We start from the raw sequence: 19,448 nt of genomic DNA on the forward strand, positions 1-19,448 counted from the left end.
AAAAACTAGAGACGATCTCGTTAAGAGTAACGAGTAGGTCTTCCGTGCGATATCTATTTAAAATGATACCATGAAATATCGATACAACTTTAGACCCCCCTCTTTTCAGATATATATAGTATAGGATTGCCAAAATCTTTAACAATGCTCAACATTTTTTTTTTACATACGGCACATTGAAGATCAGAGCTTTCAGTCCCCAGAAAATCCCTAATTACATAATAAATGGGTATGCATGCGCGGATCTAGAGGGGGGGTCGGGGGGGTCCCGACCCCCCCTGGAAAATGAAAATTTATTAAATTTACATAGTAAAATTATCGCGAAAATATGCATCGGACCCCCCCTGGCAAACACAATTATCCTTCGGACCCCCCCTGGAAAAATTTTCTGGATCCGCGCATGGGTATGGCAGTGATTTTTATGCCCCCCTTCGAAGAAGGGAGGGCATATTGCTTTGCTTCTGTCTGTCGGTCGGTCTGTTGGTCGGTCCACCAACAGTTTCCGTTCATTTTCTTCGCAGAGGATGAACATATTGAAATGAAATTTGGTATACAGGTTTATCATGATAATATCTAGGTCAACTTTGATATTGGGTACGATTGAGCAATTTTTGACAGAGTTATGGCCCTTGGACTCATTTTCTTCGCAGAGGATGAATATATTGAAATGAAATTTGGTATACAGGTTTATCGTGATAATATCTAGGTCAAGTTCGATATTGGGTTCGATCGAGCAATTTTCAACAGAGTTATGGCCCTTGGACGTAGAAAAATTCCAGTTATTTGCTGTTTCAGCTCATTTTCTTCGCAGAGGATAAACATATTGAAATGAAATTCGAGCAATTTTCGACAGAGTTATGGCCCTTGGACGTAGAAAAATTCTAGTTTTTTGCAGTTTCCATTCATTTTCTTTGCAGAGGATGATAATATTGAAATGAAATTTGGTATACAGGTTTATCGTGATAATATCTAGGTCAAGTTCGATATTGGGTTCGATCGAGCAATTTTCGACAGAGTTATGGCCCTTGGACGTAGAAAAATTCCAGTTATTTGCTGTTTCAGCTCATTTTCTTCGCAGAGGATAAACATATTGAAATGAAATTCGAGCAATTTTCGACAGAGTTATGGCCCTTGGACGTAGAAAAATTCTAGTTTTTTGCAGTGTCCGTTCATTTTCTTTGCAGAGGATGATAATATTGAAATGAAATTTGGTATACAGCTTTATCGTGATAATATCTAGGTCAAGTTCGATATTGGGTTCAATCGAGCAATTTTCAACAGAGTTATGGCCCTTGGACGTAGAAAAATTCCAGTTATTTGCTGTTTCAGCTCATTTTCTTCGCAGAGGATAAACATATTGAAATGAAATTCGAGCAATTTTCAACAGAGTTATGGCCCTTGGACGTAGAAAAATTCTAGTTTTTTGCAGTGTCCGTTCATTTTCTTTGCAGAGGATGATAATATTGAAATGAAATTTGGTATACAGGTTTATCGTGATAATATCTAGGTCAAGTTTGATATTGGGTTCAATCGAGCAATTTTCAACAGAGTTATGGCCCTAGGACGTAGAAAAATTCCAGTTATTTGCAGTTTCAGCTCATTTTCTTCGCAGAGGATAAACATATTGAAATGAAATTTGGTATACAGGTTTATCGTGATAATATCTAGGTCAACTTTGATATTGGGTACGATTGAGCAATTTTCGACAGAGTTATGCCTATTGGACATAAAAAAGTTCCAGTTATTTGCAGTTTCTGCTCATTTTTTTTGCAGAGGGTGCACATATGGATATGAAATTTGATATACAGATTTATCTAATTATTATATAGGCCATGTTCGATATTGGGTACAATCGAGCAATTTTCGACAGAGTTATGGCCCTTGAACTTCGAAGAATACCAGTTTTTTGCAGATTACATTCATTTTCTTTGTGGATGTTTCCAAGGGAGGGGGCATAAATGTTTCACAAACATCTCTTGTTCTAACATATTGACTTTATGATAAAAATCATTTTAATGTTAAGATATAAGGTTTAGGAATTGAAGTTTAAATGACCTTTAGAAGAAAGAAAAAACTGATTCTAAATACTGTATACAAGGTTATTTTCACCTTGTGTTATTTCCGCCCTTCTTCACCTGCAAATGGATTTGCCCCATCTTGAATTCACCCAGACATAGTTGTGCTTAAACATGTTAAAGAGGGATAATTTGAGACATTGGAATTCGCCCACTGACAACGAGGGCGAAAGAGGCGAAAATAAAATGGGGGCGAATATTTCCTCGTATACAGTAGTTTCATCTGCTATGGTTTATGACCAATGTTTATGAACAATTTTTCTGATGCTCTTTTTTATCCTTATTTCCTTTTGTATTTACAGAACTGCCCTCAAATCTATTGGACAGTAAAATGAATAAATATGGATATGATGATCATGCTGTATCTGTACAGACGAGATCAAATCAAATACTAGTGGGCATCAGGGTTAATACAGGTGTTAACTTTAAAGATCTTAGACCTTCTTCGTTTGTATTGCAGTCATTTGCAATTTCACATAAAGTGTTCAGGTATGTTTTTAGCTAGAAATCAATTGAATTTATGCATTTTAGCCTCTACTTAGATAATTATGATTCTTGGTAAATGATATGCAAATTACTGGTATAATGCTTTAATGATTCCAACAAGTGACTATGGCAATTATTTGTATAAAGATATGAATTTTACTTGTTCTAAAAATATTCAATGAAGATCTTATATTGTCAATTTGATTATGTCAGCCCCCTTGGGACGAAAATATTAACCCCTGCTTTCTGTCGTGTGCAATATTTTGTCCGTTGGGTCTAACATATTAAATCATTCATGATTGCTGCCTTCAACCTCAGTCAACATTTGTATAATGTTGCACATACCAATATACATTGTATGCATGACTTGCAGTAATGAAGTTTATCATTGAAATTATTTTCATGTGTTGTTTTCTATTCACAGATGTAAAAGCTTAGAAACATTGCTGTCAAAGGCAACATTGTCTTCAGTTAGCAGAGCAGTAATGAAATGGGTGATGCTCAAAGACTTAATGAAAGCATTTGAGAATCAGGATTTTCTTCTTTGTCTGGATAGTGTTAAGAAATACAAGAAAATGCACAAAACCTGCATTCGAGAATTGACTATTCTTTTTAAAAAAGTCAAAAGTCTGAGTATAATTAAAACCTGCAATCATATTGACCAAGACTCAATCAATTGTTTACAAGAAGGCATGCAACTTTTGCTCAATGATCTAAGATCAGAAAAGATGTCGCCTACATATGTCATGCTACATCGCCGTGATTGTTTACACAGAGAACTTCTCATAGTTTTATGTAGGTTGTCCTCCTTTTGTCTGAGTTTAACAAACACACATTTTGAGGACCGTTCACCGTTTTCATCTGATTCCCCAGTTACAAGAAACTCAATAATGAATCTTTTTGAAGAAAACCTTGTTTTGATCTCTCTTTTGAGAGCTTGTGAATTGCCATCATCCAACTTCAAAGAACAGAAAACTGTTTTGACTTCAATTTTGAAGACTTGTGATTTACCATCATCTGACTTTAATGAACAGAAAGACGTGATATTGAAAGCTGACAAGAAACCTGGACAGTTAGGATCTTCTATACATCACTCCAGTTTCATGGAAATTACCAAAGATGTTGTTCGCTTTTTGTCAAATGATTTAGCAATGATTTTATTTCACAGAACTTTAAGCATATTGAGCCATTGTGTGTTAAGGAAAAGAAATGATGTAGTTAATGTATCGATAATAGGTACTCTAAATAATGATCGGCCCTTACTTTGTCTAAATGCTCCAAATGGTGCAAAGAAATGTTCTGCAAGAGGAAGTACAGCCCTTAACAACAATAACGGAAGAGTTAGAGAACAGCAAATACAAGACCAAGTTAAAATCTTTTTTATGAATAATACAGGTATAATGAATCTTGAAAAAGAAGACGTAAATGGTGAAAATAAGACAGAAGAGAAGAAACAGATGGATGTGGAAAATGTTAAGTCCATCAAGGATGGTACACATGATGAAATTAATGACAAGGATGGTAAAGATCAGTCGGAAAATCAAGGCCTGATCAAAGTTATTCCCGAAATATTTAGATTTGTAGAAGTACGAACTGGTACGGACATTGTAGTTTGTCCTGCTACACAGCAACAGGTTCTGGAGCCTTTCCTGAACAGATTCTCCGCTCCAGACAACAAACCTTCCAAACACGACACAATGGCCATGGAGTTCCTCCGCCTCTGTTCCATGCATGATTACCCAAGCAAGCAAGGCCCGAGTCTACTGCGCCTCGCCGAAGCGGGCTTCTACTATGAAGGAAACGGCGACGAACTGATTTGTTTCTCGTGTGGAGTCCGTAACAGGAATTGGTCGTATGGTGACTCTCCTAGAGAAATCCACCAGCGTTTGTCTCCTGGATGTAAATTCCTGACAGAGGGTGGGGACGGTAATGTCCAAGTGCCCAGGGATCATCCCACAGAAGGTAGGCCATCTTATGAAGGTCAACAGGTGTTTTAGGTGAACTAAGTGAAACTAAGTGACTTTAATGTGTTCAATTAATACCAAACTTAATGTTTGTTTTTGGTTTGTATATTTAGAATTTTTTTAACCAATTTTCTTTTTTTATAAAAATTACTTCCAATTGAATACTTGTTGGCAACAAAAACCGAATGGCTGTGCCATTTAAGAGCATTTTGTCATTTAAATCAATTAGTACACAGATATGGAAAAAAAAGCTTGGCTTTTTTAACCAACTCCCAAGAAACAACATAGATAAAAATTTTGAAGGCCTCATATTATTTCAAAGTAAAAAACATGTTACGTTTTTATTTTCTACTAATATGGTTAGCTCCTATAGCTGGCAGAAACACCCTTAATCAAATTGGAATTTGAAAATTATTTCATTATTGTGATATTGTCCTTACATAAACCTTTGAAGACAATCAGTAGTACAGAAATTTTGTGTTAGAATTCTTTATCAATGATCTAGTACAAGGTTATTTTTTGTTCTCTCAGAGCTTGCATCCCATCAAACCAATAGAATGGTAGAAACTGATGGTCTAAACGTGTCAGATGGTGCCTTGGCACGAGAACCCGCCAACAATACAGCACACCTCTCCAGCGCTGGTTACAGTCAGCTTCGATCAGAGAGTCCACCGCCTGTCATGGCCATCAAACACCCAGAATACACCGCACGCTCGGCACGTCTAGGCTCGTACCAAACCTTCCCGCGCCACATGAAGCAACATCCAGCTGATATGACCGATGCTGGATTTTATTATGCTGGTAAGTGCCTGCCTTGTTGAAGTGGTATGATTTGGAAGAAAAGGGAAATATTTAGGTTTCAGGAATTTTGTTTAAGGATGGATAGAGCTGAAACGGTTTCTGTTTTCTGTTTCAGGGTTTGGGGACTGCTGCAGATGTTTCCATTGTGGAATAGGTAAGATTCAGAATGAAAGATCACACTAATGAAGAAATTGTAGAATTACTAGAAAAATACAAACAATTGTGTTTGGAGGTATATTATCACCACATCAAAGGAATTCTCAGCTATATATATATACACTGTATTGGGTATAGCTTGCCATTTAATTTATTGAATGAATGTGTGTAAGGTGGTTTAAGGACCTTAACTTTTACAAACTTAATTCTGATGTCGGTCTTACTTTTCTGCCATATCTGCCAATTGTCTAAGTGAGACTTAGATAAAAAAAACTGAGTTAATTAATTATATGGCCTTAGCATGATTTGGTCGATTCAGGTCAGAAGTCAAATGTTAATGCCAGAAAGAGGCTGTGTACAGCTGATCAAGTTCCTGCTGGCAGTTTATAATAAATATCACAGCAGTTTAATGTTGTTGACACATTGTATTGAAATGCATGTATTTACATTTTACTGAATAAGCTTGTAATCTTTTTTCATTGATTTATGTATTTATGAATTTTTTTGGAAAAAAGTACATTATGATATACAATATGAAGAAGTCTTCAGCTCTTGGCAAACAAGATCTGATGCAGTGAACAGATTGGGTATAGTCTGGGTATGATACACTGCTACTGACAAAGCTGAAAGGAGCGTGTCATAATTGTATTAAAAATCATCAGGTTTAAAAAACTGGGACTCGCCGGATAATTCTTGGATTGATCGTGCAGCTAAGTCTGCGAGACTACCAAGATCTTATCCAGTGAAAAGTTTGGGTATAGTCTGGGTACTATATGTACCTGTGTGTGTGTGTATGCTACTAGTATACACTGCCACTGGCAAAGCTGATAGACATGTTAGTAAACATGTCCTAACTATACTTAACTCATCAGGTTTAAGAAACTGGGACCCAGAGGATAACCCTTGGATTGAACATGCACGATGGTCAGCGGAATGCCCCTACATCCTTAAAATGAAGGGGCAGGCCTTTATTGACCTCGTGCAGGAAGCGGCCAGAGCCGCAGAAATGGCGGACAATGATGGAGATAATGAGGCAGATAACGAGAGCGTAAGTGGAGGGTTCTGTTAATTGAATATATGTACACTGATACCTATCTCTCTTCATTTGGCACCTGTGAAATTCAAACTCTTTAATTTTCACCTGACACTTGATAAACTGAAACTGTGAAATCATGAAAATTTCAAATATAGATGTCAGTTATTTCAGGGATCATACATTGCATATTTTACCTATTATTTTATTCGTATGCATAAGCTTATTTTTATCTAATCTCAATCTGATTAAAATAGAGATCTCGACAATAGCACACATTGCATAGAGACTCTTGAGGGTCATGTTCCATGACTTCAGAATGAACTTTATTATTTGCATGCAAGATAAATTATGAGCTAATCAAAATAATTGTTATAATGTCAGTCAGTGGTAACTTTGTTTTAAAATGGTGTTAACAAAATCACTAACAGAAAAGTGTAACTAGACATCTGATTGGTTAAATCAAAGTTTATTCTGGGGTCACAGAATGTGATCCCCAATAGGTTGTTTTCAGGTCGCTCTGTGCTTTTGCATTATTGTACATGTTGTAGAGATCTGTATTTTAATCAAGATTTATCATATCAAGTAATACTCAATAAACCAACTATTTTTTCTCAAACTGAAACTTGAACCAAACAAATATTTAAATGATTTTACAACCAGTCAATTATAAATGCACAGTGTCTTTTATCCCTGCTTCTACAGATGCCATATCAAAGAGATTGGCTTCAGTGTATGAACTTTTACACAGGACCTGGCCCTGTCTCCTTGTTTTGTAGCTTGCCCTTGTAGCTTGTTCACCCTTACTGCATGCTTTTACATTGTTAATCAAGTAACTATAGTTTTGAGGAAGTGGAAATGCTCAGCATGGCAAGGAAACCCTCGTTGATAATTGGGAGCTAGTATTTTTTGTAATGATGATTTTTATTGTGAGATTTTATAATAGCACATCACAACAAAATTTATTCATCTAGAATCACATTGTTTGTTAAGAGTTCATGTATTTGTTATTAGATTACTTGTAGCATATGAACAAAGTGATTCAAATGTTCAAAACTGCAGTACAACATTTCCTGTACTGGTTGGGATCTATATACCGGTACATGTACAGTTTTGCAGGAACAGCAGTATGAAGCATATAAACTGTTTTTAAATTAAAACTGCTTTGTTTTAATTATTATGAGAACTTGGGCACCATTTCTCAAAAGAACATGACTTAAAACCAAATTTTAAAATGCCCATCAAGTAACCCCAAAAACATAAGGAACCATTTCTCAAAATATTTTAATTACTTTCAATGTAAGTTAAAAGTTTCGTATTGAAACTCTAACAACATGAATAAAATTCATTAGAAATGCACTGTCATCAATTTGGTTGATCTTGTAAGTCATAAATTCTTTTGTAAAAGGACACACAGGTAGATTGGTACTGCAGTTTTGTTTTTTCGATGAATGTGATCTGTACTTTCACTTTTGAAGTGCAGCAGCAGTGCTGATGACTTGACAGCAAGAGTACTTATTACCATGCTAGCTTTGAAACTTTTATGTGTTATTTTGTTCTTTCTTTACAATTTACCATCAACTTTTATCTCTAACTTCTTTAATTTGAATAATCAACAATACACCACATTTTATTAACTGTCTTAAGTTAATTTTCAAATTACTAGTAATTCTTTATACAATTAATGTAAATACTCTAAAGTGATTGGATAATAGCAAAAACTTTTGTTTTTAAAATAATTTCTTCAGTATTTGGTGAAAAGTCAAAACTATACATGATTTATGATAAAGCACTGCATTAGTAAATAGCTTATTTTGCTTATTGATATGATAGAAAAATAGCTGCCTAAGCTTACTGGTGTATTTAGTGTGGTTGAAGGTGAATGTCGTGGTATCATGCATCATAGGTATTGTTCTGTGTTTTAATTTTATATTGTATAGTTACATAATTGTACAGTGTATAAAGTTTTCATGACGATTACAGAACTTATTAGAATATAATTTGCTATGTAGGACAGCACCCAGAGCAAATCAGCGGTAAATGAGAAATCAGGAGCGAATAACTCTGAGCCAAAAGCACCTGCTGGGAATTCAAGCTATGAAGTTGAAAATAACGTGGCGAAAGCGTCTGAGGCAGAGATCAGCAAGGGTATGCCGGAGGAAGGTGGAAGCAGTGCAGGTACACAAACAAAATCATTCAGGGAACAAAATTATTCATCCTTGTGAAAACATGTCATGTGTTCAAAAGCTCATTCATGAGAGTAAATAGTAAAAAATGGAAGAAACAGAAGATCAATTGAATTTATTATTTCTATAAAGGAATGTCAAAGTTATGTGAGAAGTTTGATGCCTGTATGAGTTTATTGTTTGCATTACCCATTAATGCATAACAAATATTTGTTGCAGTGATCCTTTGTGTTTTGTCCCTTCAAACTGGAGCATGCCTGGCCAGAGAAAAAAAATATATTTGAGCATGCTCCCAATACGTCTTCTCTATCAATATCATGTGACTTGAATCACATTTGATTATTGGTCGAGCGCTCTTTGTACAATCTGGTCTGATCATGTTTGGTTGGTTCCTCTTGCTTAGGCCTAAAAAAAAAAGTTGTGTGTTTAGGGTAACCCGACCTAACCTACAAAAATTCCCCGATCCTACCATTTTTAGATGTCTTTTTTTATCTGATTATAAATTTTGTATTATTTCTATTAAAAAATCCGTTTTTTAATTATGACACAAACAAACATTCTTAGGATTCATGCAGAAAAAAATTTGACAAAATGAAAATAAAATCCCTACCTACCTAACCTAATCTTTTCATCAGTGTTACCCTAAACACACAAATTTTTTTTTTATAGACCTTACTTACATGTATTGCAACAGTAGTAACAATGGTAGTCCAGGGCATTCAACCATAAGAGGTCTGTCTGGGGGATTATAAGTGAAGACTTTTTAAAACAGTTTTATTTTAAAATAATCCAATTCTGGTTCAGATTTCGATGAATAAGGCATGAGAATCAAAGCCATCTTTAAAATATATGTTTTTTCTTTAGAAAAAGAGCTCTTAATTAATTAATTAATTAAGCATTGAATCTTATTTTATTGAAAGTATGGTCTCATATTTATAGGTTTGTGCTTACAAATTGAGTAACCAAAATAACTTAACTTAATGAAACTATACTTTTCCTATTCCTCATATTTAGTACAAATGTTGTCTTTGATATAAATTTCTTATAGCATTTTAATCATTTGATATAAATTTCTTATAGCATTTTAATCATTATAAAGTTAAAAAAGTCACTGTTACAAATCATGGAGCAATGCATGTGAAATGCAAGAGAATCATGACCTACATGTCATAATCACAGACCTACACTAGCCATAGCGAGGTTCTTTTGGCTATTGTATGTACAAATTAAAAATATATGAGATGATTTGAGTTGATGGGAGACCACTCATCTTGAAAGGGATTCTCATCTGTGTGTAAAAGGTATTTGAAATCAAACTTGTCTGACAGTAAGATTTATAGATGAAATGCAGGTTCATTTGGCAATTTGATTACAGATACCTTGAAAAATGTTACATAGCAAACTGCATTAGAGATTTGTTCATTTATTGAATGTAAATAAGAGAGTTTTTCCATAGCATGTGATTCTATGAGAGTGTAAAATGTTACAGTTTTGCCTCTCTGTCTGTCCGACCATCTGTCCGTCTGTGTGTCTTTCATCCGTCTTCGATAAATAACAAATGAATAACCAAGCAACCTTTCCCACTTTGGGGAGGGGGATGTAAGATGCATTTAGAGAGGAGAGAAATAAGGTTAAGAATGATAAGCAGTCAGAATATATGTCAAATTGATTGTTCTTACAAGGTAGAAAGTATTCACTAACAGTGAAAATGCAAACTGGCTGAATTTTTGCATCGGGTGACCGTGGATTTTTTTATATTCCTTTTATTGTACATTAAAAAAATGAAGAGATCCTTTAACGCAAAATTTCTAGTTTGAACTGTTTCCCAAATTGACCTTTTGCCTTGTCAGTTTTTAATATTTTCCCCAACATTTTCATTGGTTAAAAAAATTAATAAGAGTAATTCCATTGAGATAGTTTTTGCAGAAAATTTACAACAGGAAAGGAATAGAACTGGGTATTGTTCTTTGAAGTAAGTTGTATCACTTCATGCTGTTAAAGGGCTGGGACTCCATTATTGACACCATAACCCCTTGGTTCTTCATACATTTTTTGAGGCAAAACTGCATGGCAATATAAAGAATGAGTTCAGGTTCATTAATTAGGTAATTCACTACCGCATGATTTGTTTGTAAATTCTCTATGTGTGATTTTGTAGGTAATACTATAGAGGCCAAGCCAATCAAAGCTCCTCTACGTACTGCAGCAGCGCAAAGTCTGATCCATGATGAACACATCATACCTAAGTTCGTCACGGCAGCCATTGATGAACTAGTGAAGACAGAAGGTAAAGATCATTACTATAGAAATACTTAGTCACTAATGTCTCTAATCTACATGTAGCATTGTGCATCACTGTTAGAACTAAGCAGTAGCAGATAAACAATAATAGTCTTCTAGTCTCTTAAAGCCTGTACATAATTCAGTACTTACTCTTACTGTATAGGTATTGTTTACTTTTGCTGATTTTTGTAACCTTCAACCTTGGTGACCCATGTACTTTGGTGTTTTTTTTATAACATGTACATGCACATTTAATAAATCACTTGATTCTTTAATCAATGTTTGGTTTTTCAGTCGACTTGTGACATTGTTTGAATATCAATTCACCTATTGATATTTTATTGTAATCTTAAAATTTGCACCAATTTTTATCCCTGTTAAGCATTGAGTAATTGATAAATTATTTTTAATCTATACATATAATGTAGAAATGAACTTGGAGGACATGTGAAATAAATACAAAGGCAATTAAACTTTTACTGAATTGTAAGCAGGAAGAATATATCTCTTTTTGTATGACATCTATTTTGAAAAATTGTTGCATTCGAAAAACTATGAATATGCAGTTTTTCACATAGATGTTGCAAAGCTCAAATGCTTAGTTGCATTACACACCAGTTGCTTTGGATGGTGAGCGGAATTTTCTGCATTTAATTTAAGACTGTCATGTAAAGTTCCTTTAATCCTGAGTGATCACCTATTGAGTATTGATTTATTATTGCACCAATTTAAGTTGAATAAAACACTGTCATAGGCACAAGTCCATATTAAACATGTTTTGTTTTTAAGATAAATGCTAAATAATCACCTTCAATTTGCAATTATGTCACTGCTCAATAGGGAAGATATAATCTAGCTGACGTGTAGCTTTGCAGTGGACTTGAATCTATTATTGGAAAAGCCAATCCTACCTGCCTTTTTCAGTATTGATTGGCTTTTTGCTTATATTTACACCTGTCTTTTGTTACTTTCCAATAAACCACAGGCCTCCACTGATTGGTTACAACATTAGGCAAATCAGCCAATCACGTAAGACTGGGGTTCAAACAGAGAAACTCAGAATTTTTAAGATGGAGGTCACATTTTTTTCCTCTCTAAATAATGCTTATCTGGTATTCTAGCTTTTCTGCTTGTGCATCATTTATTTTCTACATATTTTGAACTGATTATACTTTTCAATATTTTGATTGAATATAGATTTATTTTGACTATTAAGATAAATGGAAATGAGAAATGTATCAAATAGTTTCATTGATAAGTTGCTCGTGTCATTTTTTTGTTTGTATGTAAGATACCAGGGAAAAGAAGACCTTACTATGGCGTCTTTCCCTTTATAAAGTCTGGAGTTGTTGAAGCCTTGGCTTGGTATATTCCACTTGTTTTTGGCAGTTTAACCTTTTCAATTAGAAACCAAATTGAAGAGTTATGTAGCTTGCATTCAAATATTTCGTATTGCAAGGAAACCATGAAATTTTGGAGATTTGAAAATAAGTGTTCAGGGTTCTACAGACTAAAAGAGGCCTTATTATGTTTATAATTCCTGGACCAGTTTAGTCCAGTTACTATTGATTAAGTCTGTGATCTGTGTACACACCATACAAAACACTTTAGAAGTAGAAGGTACATGTATCTAATAGATCTACATATTTCTGAAGAAAATCCATGATTCTACAGTGTTATAACTGTTATCTTCAGTGCAAGGTTTTAGCAGACTCTCAGCTGTCATTATCATCATCATTATATATGCGTGCAGATTCTTCAGTTTGGAGTTTTTTAAGTCATTAAAATCTCCCAAACAGTTGCTCTGAAAAAAAGATGGCTGCTTCTCTTTAATAACATACATTGACAGATAAGCATTATTTCATCCGTGAAAAAGTTTACAATCAAACATTTACTATATTTGGATTTATTTAATTGGTTGAGATTGTATTGATTAATCAGTAGTTTGTGTTTGAATGCATTTACCAAACTCATTAGTTTATAAAGTTCTGTAGTTTCTCTGAAGGTTGAACCCTAATTATTATTTTTTTAGTTCTCACTCTCTCTCTGTGAAAACAGTTCATTTCTGTTCAAGATGAAAGCATTCCAGGTTTATATGAATTTGGCAGATTTTATATTGGTCAAAAATCCAAACATATACATGTAGTTGAAAATGTAAAAAAAAAAAAAAAATGAAATGTAAGTATAACCATGGTTACGAATAAAAATGAACTCTGTGCACTCTGTCCAGTAGATAGTAGTCAACATTTTCATCTCAACAAAACATGTAAAAAGGGGATCCCTCAATGGAGAGATGATAATGAAGATACTGCAGTTGTGTGATATCCTGCACAAACTTTAACATGACCTGTGTGATCTAACTTCCATTGATAATCCCATAAATAAGCATGCATGTATATTACCCAAACATGTAACATAAACTTTGTGAGCTAATCTTCATATAAATCCCATGTATATCACAAATATTATGAATGAATTTTCTTCACAGCAAAAATATTTTTTCTTAAATAAATGGTTTAAAAAAAATTTTCCTTTGTTTTTTCTAGGTTGGGGAGCATTCAGTTTGGAAAACATACGAAAATATTTAAAGAGTCAGGAAGACAGCCGTAAATCAGTGACGTCAGCTTCTAATGGTAAATATATATACAGCTCTGGAAATTATCTTAACTGTGATTAAATTAAAATGAGATACATACAGCTCTGAAAACTATAAGTTATCTTTTATTTTCCTCAGAAAAACTTACGATAGTTGTATGCAACTAGAGTTTGTAAAAGAATTAATAAACATTTGTTTTCATTTGATATAATCATTCAAAATTCAGAAAAGTTTTAGATACCTGTATAGGTGACCTTGCTATAATTAGGAAATAATGAGGTTTTTTAAGAAGTAATAACCATAAAAACTTAAAGGTAATGTTCATTCAATTGTTTTTTGTATGTTGGCGCAGTTGAATGTGAAAATCAGGTACAAGTCTTGTAGGTAATTTTAAGGAAGCTGTAGTTATAGTTCTATACTTGTGTAATTATGTACTAGCAGCTGGTCATAATTAAACCAACACCTGCAGGTGATTTTATAAGAAGCCATAGTTACTTAGTGTATATTGTTATTTCTGTCTGTACAGCTGATCCTAGCATGCTGAAACAAGAAAACAAAGAGCTGAAGGACCTGACCATCTGTAAAATCTGCCTGGACGAGAAGGTGTCCATTGTGTTCCTGCCCTGTGGTCACCTTGTCTCCTGCCCTCAATGTGCCCCCGCCCTCACCAAGTGCCCCATCTGTAGGAAGGGCATCAAGGGCACAGTCCGAACCAACCTTGTCGAGAAAAACACCCTCAAATCCAACACTCTTGATAAAAATAACCCAAAAACCAATACTAAGAAGACGTGAAATCAACTTATGAAGAAAGACTAAACTTGGCAATGACTACAAATTACCAATGTCAAATCGGTGATCCCTTATTCTATTGGGATTATTCATTGAGGAGGTGAGGAAAATTGGTTTTTTTCCATATTAAAGTGAGCCTCTTAATGAAGTGTGTAAGCATCTAGCTGTAAAGCTGTAGCTTTCAAAATTCTGGTTTTGAAACACTTAAAAACTATAAAATTTGTGTAGTAAAACAAGCTCTGAATTTTTTTACCCCCTTCTTACTGTTTCCTTACAAAACTGTGAATGAATTTGATAGCAAGCAATTGTGAATATACATATTGTATTATTTTAATCATAGTCCCCCAAAAAACCCTTTGTAATTTAAATGAAAACACTTTGCTGTTTAAAAGCCTTTTTGTAAAACATGGCTGAGATCTTTTTTTGCCCCTAACTTTGGCTGTCTGATTGCCTTAAGCTTAACATTGGTGTGATATTACATGTACAATTAAACATATAACTGTTGTAGTACTGATAACATTCAAATCTGGATTGTCTCGGGAAAATACAGGAAATTGAAAGGCAATGTTTTAAGAAAACTTCATACACTTCTGTATGAAGAAATAATACTGTAAAAGTGGTTATTTACGCTGGTAGTAAAGTAAAGTAAAGTACACGTTTTTTGGAGTCAAACAATACGCGTGTGTATTGAATACGTGGATGTGTCATTTACCACACGAATGTTCTGCTTTTTGACCATGCGCGCTAGGATATTTTATGCAATTTTAAGCTTGCTGCGTAACTAGTGTAAATTTCCCCACGCGTAAATAACCACTTTTACAGTAGTTTTTAGCCCTTCTGGGCCTTAAATTATTTGATAATCATTTGTATTTTTACATAGAAAATATATTCAGCATAAACCCAATATTCAAGCCCAAAAACAGTATAATGTAAATACAGAAAGATATGAGGCGCATATAGTTTTTAAGTTATTGCATTAAAAAATTTTATTCAATATTACATTATATGGTGATTGACCTAAGACTGTCTAGTTTTGAAGGGTATCAATTTTAAATGGCTAAATAAACATTATTATATTGATGTTAAACTCACAAATAACAGAGTGCAGTCCAAAAATTTGTATTCCTAATACCATAAAATCAAAGAAATGATGCCGCAGCAGTGGTTAAGTTATGATGTATGAGAAATCAAGGGAGTAAAGAAAATTAATGCATGGTATTGTATTGGAATAAATTGATATTGTAATGGCTTATATTCAATGGCAACAGAATTTAAACTTACACATACTTAGTTGGTCACTTTACACTTTATTAACCACATAAATATTTATTATAAAGCGTAAATTGTTCCAACTCATTTTATATTAGTATGAATTCTGTAGCTGTTGAATTAAATCTATACAATTCGATTCACCTTCTTCAAACTCAAAAGACAAATTTTCTAACAAACAGCAATAAATTGTACACAATTTACACATATTGCGAAACAAAGTATGGTTTTAAGTAGATGCCTTTTTGATGTTGTTTTGTGTGTCGAGCCAATATTTTGAAGAGCATCAGTTTTGCAGCTACATATAGTTTGTATTCTGATCATTGTCTCGGTAGTATTAATACGTGTATCATATCATTTCTCATAACTGGTTATCTTTTGCCATTGGTTATATGTTTACCTATTGATATAGATACATTGATAGATTGAATCAGTGAGTAAGTGATACTAATGGTGGAGGTAACATTATTACTTAAATAATTACATGTAAATATTGACAAAGTGTTTTGATGTATCTTGATCTGTAAAAATTATTTACAAAAATTTTTTGTCAATGCTAATGAATTTAATTGTTTTGTACAACCAATATGTATGATACATGTACTTGTATGCGAAGTTGTGAATCTATCTTCTGATTAGTTGGAAGTTTTTTATTCACAGTTGGGATTTATACTCAAAAGTGAATGAAACAATGACTTATCAGAAGATAGCTCCATAGATGTTTCTTTTTATAGACTGAAACTAAGAACAGAAATATAGGAATATCCTTCCCAGACGACTCCATTCCCTTCAACATAATATAACGATGCCACAATGGTAGCAGTTACATTAAAACACTCAAAAACAAAGACCTTAAGAGGTTTTATCGTTTTGATAAATTATCTGGCGAATATTTTGATGCAATCACCGGCTTGCAGTTTATAGACATTCTTTGTCTATAACTAGAAATATGAATGATAAACATTATCATTTAATACGGATCTACTTGTAAGAACAGGTACCATAATGGCTGAAAAAATTGATTAATATATATAATTCTCCTGAACAAGTTTGTAGAGATAATTTCATGAAAGATCTATCAATAATCTCAGTCTATATAATGAATATTATTCACATTATAATAATCTTCAATTAAAATCATGTTAACTTGTCTATTTGAGAACAAGATGTTTTATTCTTTAACGAGAGTAAGATCCCTAGCATCTTCAAGCATAGACAGCTACTAATATACTGTATAATGTACATGCTGAATTAGTTTCGTTGTTCTATTTTATAGCCAGAATTAAAACATATTGTAAAGTATATCTAAGATCTTTCCTTTCTTAATATTGTGCCTGTTATACATTGCTAGACTTTTATTATCAATGTAGCAGTGACAAAACTAATGAACATTTGTTAAACCATAACACTTGATTTTATAAGGGTTTTATATTTTTTGACTTTTTTCTTCATGTATGTAAGACAAGGTGGCGTTTTTAGCATAGAAATTGCTGACGTATATTGATTGAAGAATTCATGAAGAATTCTCCAATCCTATTGGTTATGTCACTGCGAGTAGTTATGGTACATGAAGGCAAAATAAGATTTTCCTTTTTTTGTAGAGAGATGTGTGAATCAGAGTTGAAATTTGTGTTTTTCTTGCTTTGCTTATTTTTATTTAGCTTTACACAAATATGGTAAATCAATTCGTGTTTTATAAAGTTATGATAATTTTATTGTTTTACGTAGTTATTTTTAATTGAAATCTGTGATGCGCAAAATGAGATTTATCTTTTTTTTGTAGAAAGATTTGTGAATCAAAGTTGATAATGTGTTTTCTTTCATTTGTTTATGTTTCGTTTTTCTCTGTACAAGTACATTTAATCAATATTATAAAGTTACTATTTTTTGATTGCTTTACATTGTTCTTTTAATTAAAATCTGTAATGCACCCTAATACTGGCCCCGCATATTACTGAAACACCACCATAAAGTGATTTTTGTGTACATTTTTGTCACTGTCATCTCCATCTGCATAGATTCTTATAGAGACAAGTAAAGGGATACTGCACATACTGTCTGAAGAATTGTGCATCAAGAGATTTAAATAGATGTTAAGGTGTAGAACAGAACAGTTGTTAACAGTATCATCACGTGCAAGAACATCAACATTATATAATTGAAGCCAATTTATGTCCTCCCAAAAATGTGATTTACTATTAAAAAAGTTTTAGCTATTGACGATAGACAACGTTATAAACTGATTATCCCTTCCCCCAACCCAACTGTACGCAGGTAGAGAGCGGTTTTGGGATTCAATATCTGTTGCATTTTGTTTTCATCGCTGTTGACTTTATAACTGTATCTAAGGAGTCAATAAAGCATATAGTTAATAACAATGTCTTTGTTTTTGTCGGAATTTATTGATACCGAGTTTGTATTTTTAGTAAGTATCACGCACATATTAAATTAGTATTAATCATAATGACGTCGATTTTTGTGTTGTTTCATTTTTAAAATCGATGCTACTATTAAAAGTAGACTTGTGTCAATTTCGAGCCTAAATTATCTGAGAAATCGGGTGTGTAACAATGCAATCTTTATATTTAGATGAATAAACATTGTGAAATGTTAACTCTAATAAAAAAATTATTGTTTGATCAATGTTAAAAAAAGGATTTATAACTAGCACAATTTTTCCATTTTTTTTTCATGAAGAAAAGTAATGCAGAACCTATTTTTTTTAGTAACATACTATTTTGTGCAGTGTTTTTGGTGTTTAATTGATTTTAATTTCATGAAATCGAGGTTATAATAATGAAGTTATCTGCAGTTACGATGACATCTTTTTAAGATATGAATCTTAAGATATGAATTTCAAATCATCATAAAAACTAAAAATTTATGTTATTGATAAAAAAAGAGAACAGTTTAAAAACAAACAAACGAACAAAAAACTAAGCAATGTGCCTTAAAAGAAATGTCAGTTGTTTTTGACAAATTAATGAATTTAATGCAGGTTGAAAGATATAACCAGATTTTATCGAACACGTGGTTGTCTATTTACAGTTGTTTATTAGGGGTAGTTTACGCGTAGTAATACTGATTAGACCGGTTATATAGAGCATGACTGGCATGCTATGTGATTTTAAGTAATTCAAGCTCACGACTTTGCGCTGTTTACACGTTTTGCAACCACCCGCCCATCCACTGATGCATATATACATGGCATGTGTTACGATTTAATTTTATTAAGTGGTAATACGCATTACATGACATTTTTTGTTGCAGATTTCAAGTTCTAGTTCAAGAGAACGCGACAGAGATTACGCGATATTTATGTACCTTACTGAATAAATGCGCTTGTCTTCGAGCACAGCTTTATGTTCGTTTGAAATTGTTCTAATTAGAACATAAATTGAAACATAACCAAACTCAAAATAAATGGAAGTCAACTGGAGAGAAACAAGAAATGGAAAAGAATTAAGAAATATAGACACCCTTAGTTGATGTGCGAGTAGAGTTAACTTATCTCACCCGAGTTGAAGTCGTAATTGAGCTTTTCTGATCAAAATCAGTACGTGTTTGTTGTTGCAGTCGGCGTTTATTTATCACATATATTGTAATTATTTTTTTCTGATTATAACACTAAACCAATGTTTGCCAAAGGTAATATGGTAATAATAATTTATATGAAATCCGATTTTAAGGTCAAACGCGACCCCATATTTTTGTGTATTTTTCTTATCCCCACAATGTGAAGATTTCTACTAAGTAATTTTATAATTATATTTCTATGTTATATGATACTTTTTAAATTTAGATATAAGG

The 19,448-nt window shown here is 33.2% G+C and overlaps 1 protein-coding gene across 3 annotated transcripts in view; it reads left to right on the forward strand.

Annotated features, from left to right (window-relative positions):
* LOC128182939 (uncharacterized) overlaps positions 1-18,016 on the forward strand; it is a 32,537-nt gene extending 14,521 nt beyond the window's left edge. For 2 of the 3 annotated variants that reach the window (XM_052851718.1, XM_052851719.1), the window contains exons 3-11: positions 2,378-2,564; positions 2,986-4,523; positions 5,057-5,326; positions 5,442-5,480; positions 6,355-6,530; positions 8,528-8,693; positions 10,860-10,988; positions 13,531-13,617; positions 14,107-18,016. In XM_052851718.1, coding sequence (XP_052707678.1) covers positions 2,378-2,564; positions 2,986-4,523; positions 5,057-5,326; positions 5,442-5,480; positions 6,355-6,530; positions 8,528-8,693; positions 10,860-10,988; positions 13,531-13,617; positions 14,107-14,372 — 2,858 coding nt within the window. In that variant the 3' untranslated portion in view covers positions 14,373-18,016. The remainder of the gene's footprint in view (positions 1-2,377; positions 2,565-2,985; positions 4,524-5,056; positions 5,327-5,441; positions 5,481-6,354; positions 6,531-8,527; positions 8,694-10,859; positions 10,989-13,530; positions 13,618-14,106) is intronic. The other variant, XR_008243491.1, reaches the window with a different exon arrangement.
* Positions 18,017-19,448: the final 1,432 nt, after the last annotated feature.

This window comes from Crassostrea angulata, chromosome 5 (assembly GCF_025612915.1).
Source record: "Crassostrea angulata isolate pt1a10 chromosome 5, ASM2561291v2, whole genome shotgun sequence".
Classification (NCBI taxonomy): Eukaryota; Metazoa; Mollusca; class Bivalvia; order Ostreida; family Ostreidae; genus Magallana; species Magallana angulata.